This window comes from Protopterus annectens, chromosome 4.part1 (assembly GCF_019279795.1).
Source record: "Protopterus annectens isolate FY-2018-M chromosome 4.part1, PAN1.0, whole genome shotgun sequence".
NCBI lineage: Eukaryota > Metazoa > Chordata > Ceratodontiformes > Protopteridae > Protopterus > Protopterus annectens.
This window is the reverse complement of record NC_056734.1, coordinates 461,553,996-461,578,211: the sequence shown is the minus strand read 5'-3', so window position 1 is coordinate 461,578,211 and position 24,216 is coordinate 461,553,996. Positions and strand designations below refer to the sequence as shown.

General features: G+C 40.0%; 1 protein-coding gene across 1 annotated transcript in view; it reads right to left on the bottom strand.

Annotated features, from left to right (window-relative positions):
• Positions 1-4,571: 4,571 nt before the first annotated feature.
• Positions 4,572-24,216, bottom strand: part of LOC122800922 (AP-1 complex subunit sigma-3-like) — a 366,160-nt gene continuing 346,515 nt past the window's right edge. The window contains exon 5 of the mRNA XM_044070282.1: positions 4,572-4,625. Within this exon, the coding sequence (XP_043926217.1) occupies positions 4,590-4,625 (36 nt within the window). The 3' untranslated portion in view covers positions 4,572-4,589. The remainder of the gene's footprint in view (positions 4,626-24,216) is intronic.

Here is a 24,216-nt window from a genome sequence, read left to right as displayed (position 1 = left end):
CACAAGAGATGTGTACAGCTAGAAGACTGTGGACTTCCACTAGTGTTATATGATTCATGAGTTCACAGGTTCCACTGCTGGATGGTCCAACACTGTACAGCAGCAGAGGACTGAGGAAATCATGCCGGCAGTGGTTGATGAAGGTAGCATATTGGTGCCACGGTTTGAAACACATCATCTGCAGCACTTCACAGGCAGAGAACATCCACATCCATGGTTATAGTGACATCTGTGGATATTGCTGAGGATCATACATCTGGTTAGATCCTGTCCTGTTATTTCTGAGAGTCCCATATGGGTTCATTCTGTGTTCCCACAAGATGCAGTCTATGATATGCACACTGCTTCTGATGTGCCGCTACCCACCATAAATGAGAACAAGGAAGTCTAGCATTGCCACAACTCCCATACTGCACCTGAGATGCACACACCACTTGGAATTATTCAACTGTTGTGCAGGTCAGTAATGCAGGTGCAAACATCTGGTATGCAAATCAGTGTGTAGATGAGCTCATAAGTGTGCTTCTTGCTACAAGGGAGGACATGCCAACTGCACAGCATACTGAGGTCAATGGTAGTGAATGTCATCTACATGCATGCATATATATGACATATTACTGCCCCCCAGTATAACTCCCCTAACTGTGATGTCCATGGGCATATGAGTCCAGACAAAAGATGGGCATGCAGGGTGTTCCCATTTCAGTGGGTACAGAATGTTGCATATGCAGCATCATTGTTGCTTACTGCCACATGACCTTGCACTCTTGGTCAGGGTTTGGGACATACAATCATTGTTCTTCACTCATGGCAAGCCTTTTGCAATTGGTCCCACATGATTTCATAGTTCAACTCTATCTGTACCACAGGACAGTTTCAGCAGTGATATGGTTATCTGGCACAGGGCTTGCTGCTAATAGTCATGTAGTTGTCCCCAACACCATCAGCAGAGGATGTGATTCTTGACACCTAACAATTTCACAAGGTATGTAGTATGTAGTTAATATATTCTGCTCCCATCACCCTAACCCATGTTGTAGTGTTACAGTCAGTTGTCACCAAGATCTTCCCATTTTAGCAAGTGATGATGGCTGTGCCAACCCACCCCACTATCTAGCATGGGTTTGTTGATGTCTGATTCACAGTATGGTCAGGCCAATAACTACCCTATATAACCTAAATATTGCAGCATGCTCCATAATATTCTGTGTTGTCAATTTGATGGCCTCTAGATTTGCTTTACCATTGCTACTTTTTGTTGCATATGCTGCTGCCTTAAATCCATTTCTGCTTCTCCAATGTTAGCAATGCATCTTTTCCCTGCTCTGCAACTGCTGGTGCGCCTGCTATGCACTGTCCTGGCATGGAGTTGCTGGCCTGTTCTGTTTGTTTGCTCTGGGCTGTGTAGTGTACTATGGTACACAATAAAAATATTTTTCTGGCTATTTTCAGGCAATATTTCAATGCCCCAAAGGAGTCTTATAGACAGTAAACTCTTTCTGTGACAAAAATAGTCTTTCTGTAATAGTCCTTATTTTGGCAAGGTCTGTGTTATATGACATTTCTGCTACTTTCTGTGGGTTGTGAATGGAAATCATAATACATGGCTCTAGACCATATCTAGCGATATACTTTGGTCATACTATTTTCTATGCCATGTATGCCTACCAACAAGGTGACCCTGTGCGACTTCCCCTACAGGAACCATCGGTGTACTTCAGGTGTGTCACAGATGTGAATAATGGCATGAATGCACATTATACATAATATCCCAGGCATTAAAGTCCACTTGCCATTTCAAGGAGTAGTAACCCTTCCTTTTATGTGTCACTGTCTCTCTCAACCATCGGAGGTGGCAATCTGGACCTCAAGGAAGTGTGCAAATTCACAGAATGCCTAAGTGGCTTTCTGTCTGTCTTCTGGTATCTATGAGAACCAGATATGCTGAACCACATGCATCAGTATGATATCAAGAGCTTGGTTAAGTATTCTCAAAGCAGAGGCCTGCAGTATACTTAGCATGTCTCTCCCAGATCACTAAAAGGCCCTGTAGCTGATGTGTATCCTTTCCTCTAACAACCACATTGTTTAATATCCCCATTGGTGCAGTTAGCAGCAAGACATAACTCTGCCACACTTACCCCTTTGACAGTAACCATGCATGCTGTTCAGCTACTTTCACTGCTATGTGCAATATGGATTATGTCCTGTACTCTGTAAATCATAATATCTGCTGCCATTTTAGGTCTTTGAATCAGTCTGCCATGTTGTTCTCCTAAATTTGCATATTCCATGTTACTCATTTTCTTGGGATTGCAATTTCAAGCATTATATTTTTGTGCAGATGGTGTCTTGAATCAACCCCCATGGGCATCTGGGCTATACTGAATTGCACATTCCATGACACATCTGTCAGCCACATGAAAAAAATTACAGATGATTATGTTGTTTCTCTGTATCATTGTTGCTTTTCTATAATTATTGTATGCTCTTCGTTCGGACCTGAAACTGGTCAGTTTCTGATGAGTCCCCTACCCCAGTAAACAAAAATTAAAATCACAACTTGAGCTTAAAAGACTCAACAATGAGTGCTGATTTCTAGAATCTATATATAAAGAACATTTTAAGTTATGCCACAGGTCACTAATGCCATTTTGTACTTTGAAGATGACCACATATATTGATCCAGACTCCATTCCACGTAACAGCCGGCATAGCTGCACTATAACTCATAGAATGTAACATATGCTCTTTGTAAAAGCATATTAAGCATTAGAGAAATAAGCAGCAAGAAGAATATACCTTTCAAGTGCCACAGTATACTGATATTCTGGTTGGTTGTACCAAGACATAATCTGTTAGAAGTACAGGGTAATAGTAAGTCTTTGGCTTTTGTTGTTTAGAATGCTATGAAGACTAAATACTGAACATGTAGAGCATAGGAATGTCAAGCAACAACAGTGAATGAAGTAGGCCTTAGAGGAGGATTCTTTTTGTCTTGTCTAGAAAAACTGACTCTTTGACTTTCAGTCTATATAAAGTTTGAGGATAAACATTTTGTCTACCAACAGCATCCATTAGTGAAAAGGAAAGTTTTCTGCCTGCAATCACGGCAACAAAGGCTTGTCTGACATCTGATGGTGGTGGGATAAGAACTGCAAAATTAAATGTAAGACCTCCTGTAAGTGGAGAGATGACAAGGAACGAGCACTGCACATTTCTGTTTGGCAGGGACTAGAATAAATAGAATAATAGACTTCAAGTACCACTGAATATATCCAGCTGTCTCACACAAGTGTGGAATGGTCATACTGACAATAGCTATATGCTCATGGGCATGGGATTGCACAAATTAAAACCTCCTAGCATGCAGTGAGATGCTACAGATGAGTACCTGTTGAAAGTACAAACACTATAACTGCAATACTGAGAATAGTACAACTGAAAGTGCAATTATGAGGGAACAAAGTTTGAAGTTGCAGTACATCCTGGTATTTAATCCATTGTACAGTAATGTTAGAGTCAGTAGATATAAGCAGCAGAAGTCCTGGAAGTGCATCCCTCAATGATGAGCATCCAAAGGGGCTTTGCATCCTTGTGAATAATGATTTAAAGCCGGAGAAGTGAATTATGGGATTTGCTGCTCCTTACCTGCATCTCATTTTATTTAAAAATAAAACATCAAACTCATAGGATCGAGAAACACACTCCAGATAGGGAGCTGCTACACATAATCTGCCAGCCTTAGTTTGATGCTTCCATCCGGTGACTATATCTTTATTGTACAACTGCAGAAGCCTGAGTGAGTCACTAAGGACAGTATTTGTACAAAGACAGCAGGAGGGTGTATCCCAAAAAAAGGATCATGTTTCTAGGGTTTCCACTCCCCTTTATTCAGTACCTGTTTGCAAGCTAAAACTCTACTGGTAATATATTTTTTAGTAGTTTTAATAGTCTTCATTGCTTTTCTTTGCCAATATCCTATAAATCATGAAAGCATATTAAAGCTATAAAAGCCATTAAAGCAAAACATTCTTCAATAAACATGTTGCACTCATCTGTAAGAAAGCTCAAGAAACATCCATATATCCACAAATTTTGTAAAAATATTTTATTAGACAAAGTTAGGTTAATAAATCCACTTTAAAGAAATATTCTATTACTTTTGTTCTCAGTGCCACATTATAACTTTAATAAGATATTTCTTAAATACTATTCCAGCTAATATTACAATAAAAGTTATTATGTCAGGCTGATCTGGTAACATACTAAGGTAGGAAGATTTAAACAATTTACAACCCTTTATACCTTCAAGCTGCATGTGTAAAATTCAGCACATAAATTACTTGGCAATTTGCAGCTTTTTTACTTTCTATTATGTTAGGACCTTTTCCACTTCCCGGCATCAACAATAATCCATTCTTTTTACCTCTTTATGACAACTACAAAATGTGGCACTAAAAAGAAAGAGTGGCACATCCTCAACCTCCATGTTGAGTATCAGCTCCTTATAAGATGCTGGAAAACTTGTGGTCAACGTTATCAGTAGGATTCCTCATGTACTCTTATTGTTATAGTTCCAGTCAGCATTAAAAGGTAGGCTTGCTCATGTATTCTTCCATTGTCTAGGTTAAATACAAAACATATTTGTCAAATACAGAATATTGCTGCTATAATCTTCCATAAACATTTAACTTTATTATCAGAAACAGCAACACTTTAGATTTCTTTGAAAGCTTATTCATAAGTCTAACTTGAGACATACAAATTAAAACAATTTTCTTTTGCATTCAAAACACAGTCTTCTAGTTCATAATATTTGTTGTTTAATGTGCTGACATTCAGATATTTGTAAATAACGTTAGCAGAATATTTGTGTACCTACTTCAACCCACAGAAATGGATCACCACAAGAAAAGCTTTAAGCCCCGATAACGTTTGAGTAGATAATCTTTCTTCAACAGATGTCAGTTGTATTTATGCAATCTGGAATAAATCCCTTAGAGAAGTAATCATTACTGTCTTGAAAAGTACACACATTTTTGTATTTCTTAAACTAAGAAAGAAATCCAGGCTTTACTGTAAAAGCTCCCTCAGACTCTGCCATAGATTGTTGAGAGGGAAACCTTAATTTATTTTCGCTTTCTTGTATTTTTGTATTGTTTTATTGTCTTCTTCTATTTTGTATATTGTGCAATTTCTTTACACTTTGTTTTAACTGTATTCTGCTTTTAATTGCATATTTAAAACTAAGAAAGAGACCACAGCTGTCTCTCTTGTGAGTAAAAAAAAATTAAAATTTCTCCCACTGTTTTTAACTCAACTGTCTTTCTAGTTACCAGCCCCTTATGTTAATTTGACCACATATTTCATTCCCTCTCATCTTTCATTGGTTATTGTGAGTAAGCATAAAATTATCATTTTGTGAAATCACTCCTCTTCAGCTATTTAAATTTATTGGTCATCCCATTGTATTCCACATTGCCAGAATACAAAGTGCCTAACATCTTCCATTCTCTGTTGCTCTTAAAATTAGAGGCTGTCTGCTTAGATTGCTAAAACGTAAGTTACTTCCCTTGCGCACTGCAACTCAAAGGATATTAACCCGTGGAGAGTCCACATTCTGCCTGTCAGTAGTCAGTTTGGGATTAGTGCTTCTGTTTTCCTCCTGGTGAGAAAAGGAGCACAGGGACGCCATTTCCTGTATACTGCTGATCACCAGAAAGCCTAATAGGTAACAGTTTGGAATTTGTACTTGTATTTTTCTCCTGGTGAGAGAAGGAACAGACTGCATTGATTCCTGGATGTTTCTGTTTTGGTAGTAAGTGCTTGTGTTGGACCTTCCTGATTAGTCTGGTTGCTATTCAAGGCATCCACCAGGAAAAGGGTACAACAAGCCTACAGAATCCTGCATCATCTGGGACAACACTTAACTGTCAAGAAGCCTGTAGCTTGCTTCTCATGTTGTGATTGGTACTAATCTCTTGCTTTTAGTGAGATAATAAAGACATAAAGATGTAGTGAGACCAGCCCTAGTAAAAGTCTGGCAGTAGCCAGTCAGGCAAATCCCCTCTTTTCATCATCATCTTCTTTCGGCTGTTCCCGTTAGGGGTCGCCACAGCAGCAGATCACCTGTTTCCATTTCTTCCTGTCCTCTGCATCTTGCTCTGTCACACCAACCACCTGCATGTCCTCTCTCACCACATCCATAAACCTTATCTTAGGCCTTCCTCTTTTCCTGTTACCTGGTAGCTTCATCTTTAGCATCTTTTTCCCAATATACTCAGCATCCCTCCTCAGCACATGTCCAAACCAATGTAATCGTGCCTCTCTGGCTTTGTCTCCAAACCTTCCAACCTGGGCTGACCCTCTAATATACTTATTCCTAATCCTGTCCATCCTCGTCACACCCAGTGCAAATCTTAACATATTCAACTCTGCCATGTCAAGCTCTGACTCCTGCCTTTTTGTCAGTGCCACTGTCTCCAACTCGTATAACATAGCTGGTCTCACTACCCTCTTGTAGATCTTCCCTTTCACTCTTACTGGTACTCGTCTGTCACAAATCACTCCTGACGCTCTTCTCCACCCACTCCATCCTGACTGTACTCTCTTCTTCACCTCTCTTCCACACTCACCATTACTCTGAACTGTTGATCCCAAGTACTTAAACTCATTCACCTTCGCCACCTGTACTCCCTGCATCCTCACCATTCCTCTATCCTCCCTCTCATTCACACACATATTCCCTCTTTTCATCATTTTTGAAAAGCCAATTCTTTCTTTTCAGTAAGTATTGCTTGATTAGCTGCTGCTGAACTTTTGAATATCTCCCTAAATACGTCATCCATAAATCATCAGGGTCGACTTATTAGATTCCCCTCAGCTGTTTGGTGGTGCCCTGTAAAGATGCACACACCTTGAGCTGACATTTTTACTGTAAATGCACCCTTAAAATTTCACCAACACCTAGTTGCAAACAGGGCAACTAGTTTGCAGTGACAAGCACTGCCCCCAGAATTGAAACCAGATACTCCTGGCATTAATTTGTATTCTCACTGCAAACTGTCCAATCAATAAAAAAGGATCTGTTGCCATGGAAATGTTTTTTCTCCACTATCACTGTTACCAGCTTGTTGGATATGGGCATCCTGAAGCAATGTAGAAATTGCTTCATGTTTACTGACAACCAGCTAATTCTCAAACAGATATGGTCTGTGAGAGATGTATTTACACAATGTCACTAGAGGCAAAGCTCTCACATAAAAGCACTCCTAATGTCAATTGGGTTGTAGTACACATGATGCACCCATCACACACAGTTCAAAGCAGACACAAACATATGTTGAACCACTTAAATGTAACCTTACTAAACTCCAACGGCCTTTAGATGAAATACACATAACAAATACTCACAGCAGCTCAGAATAAACTCTTTCTAAACACCCACATCAACACATACAGCCGCATCTCATGGAATTTGTACTTCTAAGCTCCTAAGCCAAGCTACACCACAATCTAACATTCTGGTCATTGGAGACTCCATTGTGAGATACACTGATGTTCCTCTCACTAGGCCGAGTTAAGAAGAAAGTCATGGTCATTTGATTATCAGGGGCAAGGATCCATCACATTACACACAGACTCAGGTCAATAGACCACAGGCACCACTATGACTCAGTCATAGTCCATGTGGGTATAAATGATCTGAGACATACCTCCCTAAACTATATGAAGGGAAACATCATAGAGATCTTGGAATGTGTGCCCCACGCTGGTTTGAGCCTAGCATTAAGCAGCATTTTACCTTCTCCAATGATGATACAATATAAACAGAAGATGACTGACTTTAATAATTTGTTTAGTTTTTGATGTCAGTCTAAGGGGGTGCAATATTTGTCAGCATGGAAGGAGAAGGTCAACACACCATACTGCTTTGCTAGGGATGGTCTGCAACTCTCACCTGTAGGCTTTTGAATATTAGTTAAAACACTGTCCTCCCCACAGTGCCTGCTTTTAGGCAATGCCAAACTGAAAGAACATCTGACATAGCAAATCAAAACCAAGAAAAGCTAAATGTGTTACTACTCAATATTAAGAGTCTAAACAACAAACTCTACCCCTTACAAGTTCTCCTTACCCTACAGAATGCTGATGTCTGTGTTGGTTTAAAGGCTATAATGCCTTCCACACATTGAGACCAACTGCTATACAGACAAGTACTAAAGGTGGATGTGTCTCAATTTACATAAAAAATAAATATATCTCAAGGCTGGTCAAACAGAACAATGCACTTGAGCTTTTCCATGTTCAACTCACAATAGGAAAAATCCCATACCACTTTCTTGCAAGCTACAGGTCCCCTGTTATGACTCAGGAAACCCATAATGTGTATTTAAACTTACTGGAAACACTCACCATCCAACCCAATATCATATTAATGGGTGACTTTAATTTCCCACACTATTATCAGATACAATGTCAAACTTGCAGCCACAGAGATTCCTGGATTTTTTTTTAAACACAAACTCCCTGGAACAGATGGTCAATACACTGACCAGGGGTGCAAAAATATTTTATCTGGTCCTCACTAATATGGGATAGTGCTGCACACCCACTAGTCTAATGACTTATCTGGTAAGGTCAGACCACAAAATGATGTCTTTGAAGTAAAAAATAAAATCAGACCCCCAGATAACTCTGGAAACTACAGATTCATAAGTCTCATAGGTGTTTACACGGCTAACGACCACAATGGCCTTTTTAAGCCTAGCCATGCATCCCAAATCTCTAACAAGTTCTGATACCATTGATAAGTTTAAGCAGGGGCTTGGAAAATGAAATATTTATAAGCAGGGGCCTGGGAGATGAACCATTTACAGGTTGCCTGTGTCCATTAAAGACATAGGTGCCAAACCAGGGATGAATTTTCTGTTCCCCATCCAATTGTCCAGGATGCACTTGAATTGGGTTAGGGAAGAACTCTGCTTAACATGGATGGGGAGCCTGCTCCAGAGATGGGGTAATCTCTGGGATACATACCTGTCTCTCCAGCAGGTCCTATTTATATCACAGACAAGGTTTAAGTCTTTAGAATGGGTAATTCTGGTGCCGTTTGTTTTGCGGATATGCAGGAGTTCATTCAGAGTGAGGTATAACAATGCCCTGTGTGCCAGGCATAGATCTCCCATCAAAAGCCTGTAGGAGACAGAACACAGGTATAGAACCTTGAGGCACTCTGCATAGGACATTTTACTTAAGCCCTGTATTCTTTTAGTGAGGAACTTTCATGGACCTTCCAGTTGTTGGATATGCCTGGTTAGGTATATACCAAAGGGAATACTGTACTCAGTGACAGGTCTGATGAATGTTGAATGCAGTGGACTTCGAAGCCATATCTTTGTTTATAAGTTGCGCAACATAGAATGATTTCCTCACTACTGAAGACACATTATAGTCAAAGGATAGATTACTATCTATGTGTGTCTCTAAGTCCCTGACTACTGAGTCAACAAAAAGGGGTGTTTTGTCAATATGACAGTTACAAGGGGTGGATGACTTCCCAAAGGATACTATTATGCATTTCTTCCCATTTAGTTTTAGTCCATGGCTCTGACACCAGTTGTTTATCTGTGTCAGCCCCTCCTAGAGAACATTTGTGTCAGTGTGGAATTCAAAGACAGCTTCTAATTTGCAATCATCTGCACATTTAGTCAGCCAGAGACCACTACCATTGCCCTTTACTTCATAGAAGTAAATGCCAAAAAGGAGTGGTCCAAGGACTGATTCTGAGGGCCTCTACTTATGACTGGCCTCTTTGTAGAGGTGGACTCCCCAATTTTAACTTCCTGGGTCCTGTCTGGGAGCCAGTTGCTATCCACAGGGTGACATATGAGTTTGTACCTAAACTTTTGAGTTTGTCAACAATGCACTAGTGGGGTATTGTGTCCAATGCTTTGACCATATCAAGGTAGGCAATGTGAACCATTTTGCCTTCATCCATTGCTTTGGTGACCTTCTCAAAGAAGTCCACCAGGTTAAGTAGGCATGACATGCCGTTGACAAAATCAAAGTGGGTTGGGTCCAATATCTGGAGGTTTACTATCATTTCCATGATAATTCTTTTCATGGCTTTACATATAAGACTAGTGAGACTTATGGGTCTGTAGTTTCCAGGGTCTGTAGATGGCCCACCTTTGTGCAGAGGGATGACAGTTGCTGTTCTCCATTCATGAGGCACAAAGCTTGTTTGGAGGCTATAGTTAAATAGCAATTCAAGAGGCCCTGATATGTCATGTTTCATTCTATTTAGAAGGCATCCTGGGATATTGTCCTGGCCCACTGATGCAGTGTTCTTGGCCTTAGAGAGAGCATAAAGACCGGTTCCCTAGTGATAGCAGGAGGATTTATACTTGATGGTATTTACTGAGGAAAGGTTGAGGGGGAAAGTTGGAGCTGAATTTATTGGCCAGTAAGTTTGCTATATCTTCTGGCTCAGTATAGGTGGCTCCATTTACAATGAGCTCTGCATGCGATTGTGTACTGCCTTTGAGGTTGCGGACACAGCTAAAGAATGCATTCTGGTTGTCCTTGGCCTGGGAGGTGAAATTCATCTCAAATTTGGCTTCGGGAGATTTTATTTGTCCTCTGAGATGTTTGTTTAGTTTGATGAGAGTGCTTTTATCCTGCTGCATGATGAACCTCCTAATTTTGCCATGATTTTCTTCTTTTGGTTGTACAGCCTACTGATTTTGTGATTCCGCCATGGTGGCTTGTGTTTTGAGTTAGTTCTGTACTTCTTCCTGGTGGGTACAGCTGCCTCTATGCAGATATTAACATGCTTCTGCATGGTTTCTGTGAACAGTTCTGCATAGGCGGCAGTGTTCTCAGGGTTTATGGAGGCTTGAAATTTTGCCATGTTATCCCTTAACAACAGGAGGTTAGCCTTAGAGTATTTCTTGAATATTCCAGATTTAGCTGGTGGTCCAAGTTTTAGTTTTCCTTCAAAGGAGACCATTTTGTGATCTGATCTTACCAGGGAAGACATTAGAGTAGGGGGTGTGCAGCACTCTCCCATATTAGTGAGGACCAGATTCAGTATGACTGCACCCCTGGTTGGTGTACTGACTATCTGGTTCAGGGTGATTGTGTTTACAAATACCAGGAATCTGTGCCTGTACATTTGGTGTTATATAGGATTCACAGTTAATAGCGGGCTAATTAAAGTCACCCATGAATATGGTATTGGGTTGGATGGTTAGTGTTTCTAATAAGTTTAAATACATGGTGTGGGTTACCTGGGTCATAGAGGGGTACCTATAGCTGGCAAGGAAGTGGTATTGGGTTTTGCCTATGGTGCTTTGAACATGGAGCAGCTGAAGTGCATTATCCTGTTTGGCCAGCCTTGAGGTATATTTATTTTTGATGTAAATAGAGACACCTCCACCTTTAGTCCCGGTCTGTGTAGTAGCTGGTCTACATGTGTGGAAGGCATTATAACCTTGCACTGTTGGTGTGTTCTCCACGGCTTTAAACCCCAAAGACACCAATATTCACTAGTCTCATATGCAAAGCCACGCAAAGAATTATCATGAAAATGATCAGTATTGATATAGGCAAATTGCAGGCACTGGGCCCAATCCAATTTGGTTTTATCAAGGGCAGGTCATGACTATTCAACCTGGTGGACTTCTTTAAGAAGGTCACCAAAGCAATGGATGAGGGCAAAATGATTCACCCTGCCTACCTTGACCTGGCCAAGGCATTTGACACAATACTCCACTCTGGCATTGTTGACAGACTCAAGAGGTTAGGCATAAACCCTTATGCAAATTACAAGTCCAAAATATCTCCAAAGGGCTCAACTGAGAATCCAAAAAGCAACAATATTCTTGAGTAAAAACCAAGGAATCCCAGAGACAAGGCTGTGGCACACTTTTTAATGTGAAAGCCAAACACAGACAATAATGTAAGCGCTTTTGCACCAAAGTGCTTCTTCAGACAAATAACATCACCACAATACACATTTATATAGTAAAATCAACAATCAATTATTAAAATAAGCAATTATCACTTAGGTAAATCCCTGAATTTTCAAATGGGCTTTAAAGAAACCCTATCATTAAGTCCTGGTTTCCTTTCAGCACCAAACCTCAAAATCCAATGAAGCTCTCTCTGCTCAGTATAGTCCCGCCTCTTGGATTTTCAAAGACTACCTCTATTACTTTAAAGACAAAACTATGTATCAAACCTGAGTCCAGCACATGTTTAGCTAAGGCATTAGTAACATGACACTTTTTTTATGGCATTAACATGCTCCCGAATCCTCTCAACAAACATCCTATTGGTTTTCCCCAAATAATAACTGTTACAGTCTTTATGTGTAGCTAAATAGACTAAATCCTTGGTCTTACAGTTGACATCTGACCATCATATTAAGGATCTGATAGGAGAGAAATCCCTACTTAGCTATAAAAATAAGAAGTAATTGAAGCAACACCTTTGTTATAGAGACACTCATAAGGAGTCCCAACAACCACAGTCTTTTACAGGGACCCATCCCTGTGGTAGCTGTAGATATTGTGCAGATCTAGATAATTCCAATTAATTTATATATCCTGTTTCTGGACAGATTTTTTCCTTTAAAGTCAATGCCAACTGTAAGACCAATGATTTAGTCTATTTAGCTGCATGTAAAGATGAACAGTTATTATATAGGGAAAACCAATAGGATGTTTTTTGAGAGGATTCGGGAGCATGTTTATGCCATAAAAAAGTGTGATGTTACTAATGCCTTAGCTAAACATGTGCTGGACTCAGGTTTGATACATAGTTTTGTCTTTCAAGTAATAGAGGTAGTCTTTGAAAATCCAAGAGGCGGTGATTTAAAGAACTATACTGAGCAGAGAGAGCTTCATTGGATTTTGAGGTTTGGTGCTGAAAGGAAACCAGGACTTAATGATAGCGTTTCTTTAAAGCCCATTCTAAAACATTCTAAAATAAAGGGATTTACCTAAGTGATAATTGCTTATTTTAATAATTGATTGTTGATTTTACTATTTAAATGTGTATTGTGGTGATGTTATTTGTCTGAAGAAGCACTTTGCTGCGAAAGCGCTTGCATTATTGTCTGTGCTTGGCTTTTACATTAAAAAGTGTGCCACAGCCTTGTCTTTCGGATTCCTGTGTTTTTACTCAAGAATAAACCCTTATGCCACCAGGTGGAAAGCCAGCTGACTCACAGACAGGAAGCTAGAATTGAGGAGTCTACCTCTACAAAGAGGTCAGTTAGAAGTGGTGTCCCTCAGTGATTGGTCCTAGAACCTCTCCTTTTTGGAATTTACGTCTATGAAGTCAAGACCAATGACAAGGCACTTTGGCTTATTAAATTTGCAGATGATTGAAAATTAGGAGCAGTCACTGAATCCACTACTGGCACAAATGTTCTCCAGGAAAGGCTGACACAGACAAATAACTTGTGTCAGAGCCATGGACTAAAAATAAATGCAAGAAATGCATAATAGTAGCCTTCAGGAAGTCATCCACCCCTGGTAACTATCATATTGACAACAGGCCCCTAAGAGTTGATCTGATAGTGAGGGACTTGGGGATACACATAGTAATCTAGCATTTTATCATCATGTGTCTACAGTAATGAGAAAATTGTTTTATGTTTTGCAACTTATAAACAAAGGTATGCCATCTAGGTCCAAGCAGTTCATTGTTCCACCATATTTAGAATTCAAGAAACCAAATCACCAAGTACAATACCCCTTTTGGCATGTACCTAACCAAACATGCAACAACAGGAATTTCCACAGACCTTCCTCACTAAAAGAATACAAGGAGTATGTAACATGTCCTATGCAGACCACTTCAAGGTTCCTTCCCTGTAATCTGTCTCCTACAAGCTGTTGAGGAGATATCTATGCCAGATATACAAGGCATAGACTCCACCCTGATGGACCTCCTTCATATCTACAAAACATACAGCACCTTAATTATCCATTCTGAAGAATTAAACCTTACCTGTGATATAGATGGGACCTACTGGAGAGACAGGTATGTATCCCAAATACTACTCCTTCTCTGGAATAGGCTCCCCATCCATATGAAGCAGAGTTTTTCTAACCCAATTTAAGTGTAACTTGGAAAATTGGATGGGGAACATGAAATTCACCCCTGGCTTGGCACCTATTTTTCTAATGGACACAGGCAACCTGTAAATGGCACATCTCCCAGGCCCCTGCTTGTAAATGTTTAATCTGCCAAACCCTGCTTACACTTTCAAGGGTATAAGAACTTGTCAGATATTTGGAATGGATGGCTAGACTTAAAAAGGCCCCAGTGTCGTTAGTCTAGAGTACACCTATGAGCCTATTATAACTCACAGACCTAACAGCCTACAGACTTTTGACTGCAAAGTTTTAAACACTCTCTCAGCTGTGCATATTTATCATTGTCTAAATAGTAAAATGTTAGATGACCCAATTTGTGTTTTTATTTATTTATTTTTTTTTTACATTATGGAGGCAAACTTAGAAAAACATGAAATAAATCTACAATAAAAGCTTTAAAGGACTATTTCTGTATATTAGGTGTTCAACTTTAATTCTCATTTAGCTGCTTAGTTTTAAAGATGAAAATGCTTTGAAAATATATTGGTCTTCCCTTGTGAAAACTATTTAATTTTTACAGAATTTCTGATCAATTTAATCTTCAGTATGTATATGAATGTTTAGGCAAAAAATTGCAAGTTTATCTATAAATGCTTCTAACTTATCTACAGGTACTTACAACTGATGCACCTTATTTTATCTCCTTTTCACATCATGCATACAAGTCAGTGACCCACATAATTAGACAGAAGGAATTGTATCAATTCATGTAGGTAGAGAAAATGTTAGTGGCATCACAGCACGAAGAAAAACATAGCAAGTCAATAATGCACTCTGTCAATGTTAATGGAAACAGGCAAAAACTTTTATTGCAGTGTGAGAACCCTCACCTGTACCCCTAAACCCTAGCATCTTTAAAGGAACTAACTCAGGGATCACACAGCCTTAAGAGTAAGGAGAGACTTCTTTACCCCAACAATTCCTTAATTATACAGATTTCAGTAACAAAGAAGCAAAACATTTGGAGTTGGTTAAATGAATGACTACCATGTTTCAGCATAGCTTGATGTTAATGATGAACAATATATAATTGTGCGTGTGTGTGTGTGTGTGTGTGTGTGTGTGTGTGTGTGTGTGTGTATCGCCATATCTTCAACAAATGCAGGGTGTGATTTAATGTCAATATTATAGATAGTCAAGAGGTGACAATTTCCTTGATTTGAAATGTCGAAACAGGTAAGTGGGGTTGGAGGGGGTGAGAGTATTTGTGTGTGTGCATATGAGTTAAGGTTATGGTCGGGTATTTATGAAGGAAAGGTGTTGTATGTTTGTGTGCACATCTGTGTATTTTAGGGTTAAAGTTCCCGGCCCTCTTTAGTAAGGAGTGCTAGCCCTGACCCTAATGCTTCCCTTTCCCTCAGCTCTAACCCTACACCTTACCTTCCTAAGAAGCTTTCTGTAACACTGCCACTCTTCAGAATACTTTGAGGCTGGTGTTATGGGTAACACTGCCACTCTTCAGAATACTTTGAGGCTGGTGTTATGAGTAACACTGTCACTCTTCAGAATACTTTGAGGCTGGTGTTATGGGTAACACTGTCACTCTTCAGAATACTTTGAGGCTGGTGTTATGGGTAACACTGTCACTCTTCAGAATACTTTGAGGCTGGTGTTATGGGTAACACTGCCACTCTTCAGAATACTTTGAGGCTGGTGTTATGGGTAACACTGCCACTCTTCAGAATACTTTGAGGCTGGTGTTATGGGTAACATTGCCACTCTTCAGAATACTTTGAGGCTGGTGTTATGGGTAACACTGCCACTCTTCAGAATACTTTGAGGCTGGTGTTATGGGTAACACTGCCACTCTTCAGAATCCTTTGAGGCTGGTGTTATGGGTAACACTGCCACTCTTCAGAATACTTTGAGGCTGGTGTTATGGGGGGAGGTAATGTTAGTATCGGGAGACAAAATAGTTTTCCTTCCTTGATATTATTGCATTCAGTGTTTTTTTTTTTTTTTTTTTGGTATTGTGTAGGTTTGAACTGTTTTTGTCTGTGTTTTTAATTTGACATTAAAGTAGTTCAATCATACACAACAAAACTATATATTCATATATACAAAGTATGTTAGGGAAATAAAGGTCTGATAATGGAAGACTGTAGTTTTGCTAAAAACAATTTATATTACAACTATACAATTTATTATTGTCTAGATAGTGTAAATACAGTTGCATAAATGCAGTACAAGAGCTGATAATAGGAAAGGTTGAGGAAGCAGAGACATGCCATTTTCACTCAGGGTGTATGTGCAAATGATTGACTGTTGGTTGAATTTTTAATGTTCATAGGTTCATAGGTTCATACTAGGCTATCTGCCCTAGGGCATTTAAAAGCCTAGCCAGAGTGTGTTTGGCTTTCGCCACCCATTTTAAATTAATTTTGCTATGCCCTTTTTCGAGGTTAGTGTATTGTGCCTCTGTCTAACAGTGACACAGAAGTGATACCTGGGGTAAACCTACGATCTCCCATCCACTCATCAAGATTCCTCTTGAAGAGAGTCAGTGAGGGACTCTGCCTAACCTGGATTGGGATTTTATTCCAGAGTGAAGGGAGCCTCTGGGTTATGAATCTGTCCCTCCAGCATGTCCTATTTATTTCAGTGCTGAGGTTCAAGTCTCTCGAGTGCGTAGCTTGATGGGATTTGGATTTTCTGAGGTGCAGCATGTCCATTAATTCCGGGTTGGACATGGCTTTATACGTCAGGCACAGATCGCCTCTGAGCAGGCGGTATGCCACTGAGTAGAGCTGGAGTTTCTTTAACCAGGCAGCATATGGCATCTGTTTGAGCCCTTTGATCCTCTTGGTGAGGTACTTTTGGGTTCTTTCCAGTTGCTGCAGGTGTCTGGTAAGGTACATCCCAAAAGGGCATTGTACTCAATTATGGGCCTGATGAGGGATGAGTAAAGAGGCACGATGACCTCCCCTGATCTAGATGTGAATCCCTTCATGATTAGGTGGGCTATATAAAATGTTTTTCTAACCACTTTGGCCACGTGGTTGTCAAATGAGAGACTGCTATCAACTTGGGTCCCCAGGTCCCTAATTACTTCTTCTGTACTTAATGGATTACCACCTATGTGGTAATTTGTGGGCACTTTGTTTTTGCCAAAGGGGATGACTATACACTTTTTGGCGTTTAGCTTGAGGCCATGGCTCTGGCACCAGTTGTCTGTTTCTATGAGGCCCTTTTGGAGGATGCTTGTGTCGGCTGGAGAGTCGATTATGGCACCCAGTTTGCAGTCATCTGCGAACTTGGTCTGTAACAGTCCTTCCGTGTTGGCCTGCACCTCCGAGAAATATATACCGAACAAGAGAGGTCCTAGGACTGAGCCTTGTGGGATGCGACTTGTAACTGGTTTGGAGTCTGACATGGCTCCAGCAATTCTAACCATGTGGGTTCTGTCCTTGAGCCAGTTTGCAACCCATCTAGTGATATAGGGGTTTATATTTAAGCTGGTGAGCTTATCTATAATGCCCGAGTGGGGTATTGTATCAAAGGCTTTTGCGAGGTCCAGGTAGGCTGTGTGGACCACCTTCCCCTCGTCAATGGCCTTGGTGACTGTTTCAAAGAAATCAACCAGGTTTAAGAGGCAGGATCTGCCCTTAACAAAGCCGAAATGGGTAGGATCCAGTGTCTGTAGGTCCCCAATATCTTTATTTATGAGGTCCATGATGATCCTTTCCATAGCTTTACAGACCAAGCTAGTCAGGCTTATGGGGCGATAGTTTCCAGGATCCGTTGAGGCACCACCTTTGTGGAGAGGGACCACTGTTGCTGTACGCCACTCTTTGGGTACATATCCTGTAGTAAGGCTGAGATTGAACAGTAGTTTTATGTTTGGGTTTAGCTCTTCTTGGAGCTCATGTAGGACGCAGCCCGGGACACCGTCTGGTCCCATTGATGCTGTGTTTTTTGCTTTGGAGAGGGCAGCTTTTACCTGAGCATCTGAGATGTTAGGGGGGCAGCACTCTGCTGGGATAGATATTTGCCCTTTTGGTGGGGAGGGGAGTTTGTGCTGAACCTGTCAGCTAGGATGTTGGCAATGTCTGTGGGTTCGGTGTATTTTTTGTCATTTTGGACTAATTCTGAGCATATCTGGGAATTCCCACCCAGGTTCCTAACATAACTAAAGAAAGCCTTGTGATTATCCTTAGTGTCCTGTGCAATTTTTCTCTGGAAGCTGGCCTTAGACGATTTTATGAGTGCCCGTAGTTTTTTGCTAATACTGATCAGACATGCCTTCCCTTTTTGGGATTTTGCTCTATCATGTAGTAGCTTCCTCCTTCTGTCGTATAGTTTGTTTATGGCTGGGGTCCACCAGACAGAATGTCTGCCTTTGGAGGATTGGGTCTTGGTTTTATTTGGGATTGCATGATCCATGCATTCCTGAAGGTGTTCATAGAATGCGTTTATAAAGGATTCTGCGGTCTGGGCCGTATTGTCCACAGGCCCGGGGGCTTTGAAGGATTCCACCTCGGTTTTGAGGAGTGTGAAATTTGCTTTAGAGAAGTTTTTCACTGTGGTTTTCAGGGCAGGGGGTGGAGTCAGGATGTGAATATCCAGTGAGATTAGTTTATGGTCTGATCTTACCAGTGAGGGATACACTTCTGGTCTGGAGCATAGTGTCCCCATGTTGGTGATTATCAGGTCCAGTATGTTTTCCCCTCTTGTGGGAGTGGTAACAAGTTGGTCCATAGCATTTGAGTTTATAAATTCTAGGAACCTTTGGGCTAGGGTGTTGGAGCTAGAGTAATGCTCCCAGTCTATGTTTGGGTAGTTGAAGTGCCCAATATAATGGTGTTTGGAGAGACCTTCATATTTTGCAGTGTTCTCAGGAAGGCCGAGTGGGGTTCCTGGGTTTGGGATGGTGGTCTGCAGCAGGCTATAAACTGGAAGGCAGTTTTACCCACTGTTAGTTGCACATGGATAGTCTCTGATACTTCGTGCTGTGCCACCAACCTGGAGGTGTAGGTATCTTTGACGAATATTGATACTCCCCCTCCTTTTGTGGTTCGGTCCAAGTTTTGGGGCCGAAAAGCATGGTATGAGGTATAACCTGGCAGTGCTGGGGTGCTCTCGGGAGCCTTGAACCAGGTTTCTGTTACTGCACAGATATCGATGGTCTCCATGCTAAGGAGAGTTTCGAGTGCGTGCATCTTGAGGTTTAGACTTCTGGCGCTGTGTAGCATTACTCTTAGTTTCTTATCCCTTGTGATACCTATGGAGGTGGGTTTGTCTTTTGAGCCTTGCCTAAAAAAGGCACTATGGGGTAGCAAGAGCCTTTGCCAATATCCGAAAGCCCAGGGGTGACAGGTGCAAGCCGTCCCTAGCGAAGCATCGCGGCTTGTCGAGCATGTCATCCCAGGCTGACAGGCATTGGATCCCCTTTGAATGACACCAATACTTAAGCCAATTGTTGAAATTGATCATCTTGTCTTCATATTGTGGCATCATTCTTGGTGAGGGTAAGATGCTACTCAAGGTCAGGGTCATACCGGCCTGGGCTACATGCTCAGACAGCTCCTCTATGTCTCTTTTCATGTAGTCCAGGGAGGTACATCACAGGTCATTCACACCAGCATGGACAATGACTGAGTCATATTTGTACTTGCCTTGGAGTGACCTGAGTGCTTGTGTTATGTGGCAGATCCTAGCGCCCGACAGGCAGCTCACCGTGACCTTCTCCTTGTTCAGCCTGGTGAGCGGGACGTCAGTGTGCCTGACAATAGAGTCACCTATTACAAGTGTATCAGGTGTGTTGTTTAGCCTTAAGGGCTGTAACTGTTCGGCACACTGGCTTTGTGAGCTATGTGTTGCACATGTTTTGATTTGGGGTAGCGGTTGCTTGGGTGTCTGCTTTGGAGGTCTCTGCTGCTTAGGCAGATTTTTATTTAGAGCCTCCGAGTATGTTTTTGTGTGTTTATGTGTTTGGTTTGCTGTCGTGGTAGGTCTATGTGAGACTGGAATTGTAGTGAGTGTGGTTTCCTTCTCCTCCTAACTGGTTTCGCCAGTACTGAGTTGAGAGAGCTTAGCCTCCAGTATGGCTATATGGTTGCATCTCTCACATGTGTTGGAATTTGTTGGGAGGAGGAGAGGGTTGTCTGTGTACGAGGCAGTTGTAACATTGCCTCAAGATTCCCAGATTCACCAGCTGGACCGGAGAGGAGATTGACAACTGACCTTTGGACATGCTAGAATAGTATTGGGAATTCCTTTATAATTGAAAAAAAGGGCCAATGGTGAACGATGTACTCAAGGGGAGTTTGTGAGGGTGTAGTGCTTTTAATATTTTAGTGCTGACTTATATAATTGCTTTAGTGAGCAAGTGCCAGGTAACTTAAATGCAATGTGTTACAGGTAACTTAAATGCAAAAACGACAAACAGTAACTTTCTTTCAAGTGAAACAAGGAAATAAGTACATTAAGCAATGCAGATATCACTAGGGATCCACAGATGCACTGAAAAGCCGCGTTTTAGGTGGAATTAGCATTTCAGGGAAATAACAAGCAAACAAACAACAAGCATACAAATAAAGCTAGATTCAGCAGGCCTGGATCTAGTCTATGCTACAGCAAACAAGGTGTACCAATTTCAGTAAGAAGCAGTTCAAATATGCAGGCACTATAAGCCTTTAACCAGAAATTCCCAGCTCAGAAGGGCAGAGTCCAGCCTCTCCTCCCACAAGAGTGCAGACCACAAACCCTTTTAATGTAAAATAACTGGCCTAAAGCCCAAGTGCTTAAACCAGAATTAATACACTTTTAGAATAACAGACACTGAGCCCTCAATCAGCAGTTCCCAACTTAGAAGGATGTAAGCTACCTGTTCTGCCACTACAGTGCAGACCACAAACCTTCTTAATGTAAAACAGCTGGCCTGAAGCCCAAGTGCTTAAACCAGAATTAATACACTTTTAGAATAACAGACACTGAGCCCTCAATCAGCAGTTCCCAACTTAGAAGGATGTAAGCTACCTGTCCTGCCACCACAGTGCAGGCCACAAACCTTCCTAATGTAAAACGACTGGTCTGAAGCCCAAGTGCTTAATCCAAAAGACTTAGAATGATAGCTACACTTTAATCAAGTTACTACCAAGCAGTAATAAATACAATTGAATACTTTAAAGAATGCCTGGATTAGTGCTCAAGTTATACAAACAAAGCTAGATTCAGCAGGCCTGGATCTAGTCTATGCTACAGCAAACAAGGTGTACCAATTGCGGTATGCTTTAGAGCAATTAGTTGGACTGTGTGAAACGGCAGTGCACTTTTAGTCATCCCCCTCAACTGTAATGTCATTTTACAGTTGGTGTACAGGAGTTAGGGGGCAACCTCCCAATATGGGGAGCAGGGAAGCTAGTCCCCTGCAAAGAAATATTCTGGGTATTTTTTTTAAGTTTTTGACTTATGTTTTGGGTATTGACTGTTTAGAAAAGCATAGCTCTTTTTGTTACTTGACCAGACCGGATCAGATCTAGGGAAACAGGCTCAAAGTCCTCTCTTGTAATCTTTTGCAATGACTGTACTGTATGAGACCCAAAATGAGTACTCCTGACATATTAAAGACTCCTCGCACTTGTGGGCTGACTCCATTTTCCTTGAATATAGTCAGTACTATAGTAAAATATATGGGAGGGTTTCAAAATACATGATTATCATGGCCGATCTTTGCGAGTAGGCAATCCAGTCCAACTCAGGCAACAATCAAGTATGAATAGCAAAAACACAAGTAGATTTGTTGTCCAACACAAAGTGTTCAACTTTAGAATATCATCTGAGAGGTATGTATAAAGTTGGGGATTAGGATAATAGTACTGGTGTTACAAGTGTATTAGGGAGGGAGCACAAAATGAATTTATTTTAATGCTGACTGACAGCAGAACTGGATGTTATATGTTTTTATCTCTATTTACTGTTTTAATTTTAACAATTCATAATTACTGTTATAATACAACAGAGAGTTCCTTATTCATGAGGTAACATACAAGGTTAAAAGATGGGGAAGTTCTAGCAAGTAAAGAGTCCCATAAAAATATAACATTAAATCAGAATAATTAGTAACAACTTAAAACAATGCCATATCTACACAATCATCTATGCCATATTTACACAATCATCTAATCACTCACAAGTCAATTTTTTTTCATCAGATGTGCTGAATTGGCCAGCATTCCCTCTATTTTTTAGCCAGTTTAATAAAAGTAAACCATATGTCCAACAATATTGACTCCATGAAATAAACAGATGATTTGGTTCCTAAATCAAAGAGAAATGATCCAGTTTCCAAATCAAAAGAAATTCACAAGGTCTTTCATCAGATATATAAACCAGCTTATAAATCAAAAAAATGTTCATGTAAACCCAAGAGACAATGACAGCTTTCTTGTAAAATTTAAAGCTACCCAAAATCCAGATAATGTTACTAAAGCACTGGAGGCAAACGTTAATCTGCATAAAGTCCTAGATGCTATCTCATTATTTAAATCTAATAAGGTCCCTTGCCTATATGATTTTGAAATATAAATTTATAAAAAAAAATAACATTTTCTAACCCAAGTATTGTTATGATTACAGCATGGAATATCAGACAAATATGATTCTGTCTATGACAGTTTTTTGGTAAACCAAATTCTGTCATCTGTTTTTCTTATGGAATATAATCCAATATTATTAATAAATCTTGATATAAAATACATTCACTGAATATTGTCAGACACTTTTGATTAATTATATATCTTACTGTTTATAAATTTCAAACTGGTTTTATGGAAAATGATAGTAACAAGATAGCATAATGTCTAAAATAATTTTATACCACAATCAAACTCAATATAATGCAGACACTACCTGTGACAGATGCTAATAACATTTTGATCATACTTTTCTATATGCAGAACATCAATAATTTGCATTCCCATAAAATATATTACAACCATAAATGTTTTATATAATTCTACCTCAAACGACCTTGCAACCAACAGAAACCTTTCCATTCCACTGAGAAGCTTAATTTTTACTAGGCAAGGGTGTCCCTGTCACCTTACTATTTATCCTTTCTGAGGTAACTCTCTTTTACAAAACCATGCACAGTTTTAATCACACTGGAAAAGCTTATAGAAATATGAAGGCAAATATGACTTCCTTTGCAGAGAACATAGTGTTTTAATCTTTTCAATCAATTTACAGTTTATTTACTGGGTAAGTGAGCTGGGTCAAGTGATTTTTTTTTTAATTAACAATCCAGGTGCAAAATAACAGCTTTAAGTACAGGAACTTTACAATATTAACAGAAATACTTTAAGACAATGTTCAAATTTTACGAATAAACATACATCAGGTATAACAACACAGACCAAGAGCACCGTGCCGGAGAGAATAAATGTGTAACTGCTCACAGAACAAACGCAAGTCACAACAAATAAAAATACGAGTGCAGTCCACAAACTTGGGAAGAAATAAATCACCACTGTTATAAAATATAAAAAAAGAACCATGTTTAATCGGTTACGATAAGTGCTTTCACTAAATAGCTTCATCAGACCATAAAACAAACTGATTACAAGACATTTAAAAAGTCTAGAGCAACCAATCGAATTGCTTCAAACTATTACATCACAGCCTAACTAAACATGTTACATTGTTTCAAAGCCCCTAGTGGATATGCACTGTAAAAATCTAATATAAAAATATAAACACTTAGTACATAAGTTTGTATTAGTAACCAACAGTAAAACTCATTCAATTCCAAACTTAAATAAAGAATATATTCTTACATGATTCATACTTCATATACATTATAAAAATCAAATGTCAATCAAAAGACAGGGAAGAATATCCTAATCACATCCAATAAACGTACCATGTATCTGCTGCTGTTACAAATACAAGATAATTCATGGTAACAGAAAATACGAGCCGGCTTCAGGAACACAAAAACACTGTTTATTAAGATAATGCATATTAAATAATAAATAACATGTTTAACATATAGGTTCATAGGTAGGTACTAGGCTATCTTCCTGAAGGCATTTATAAG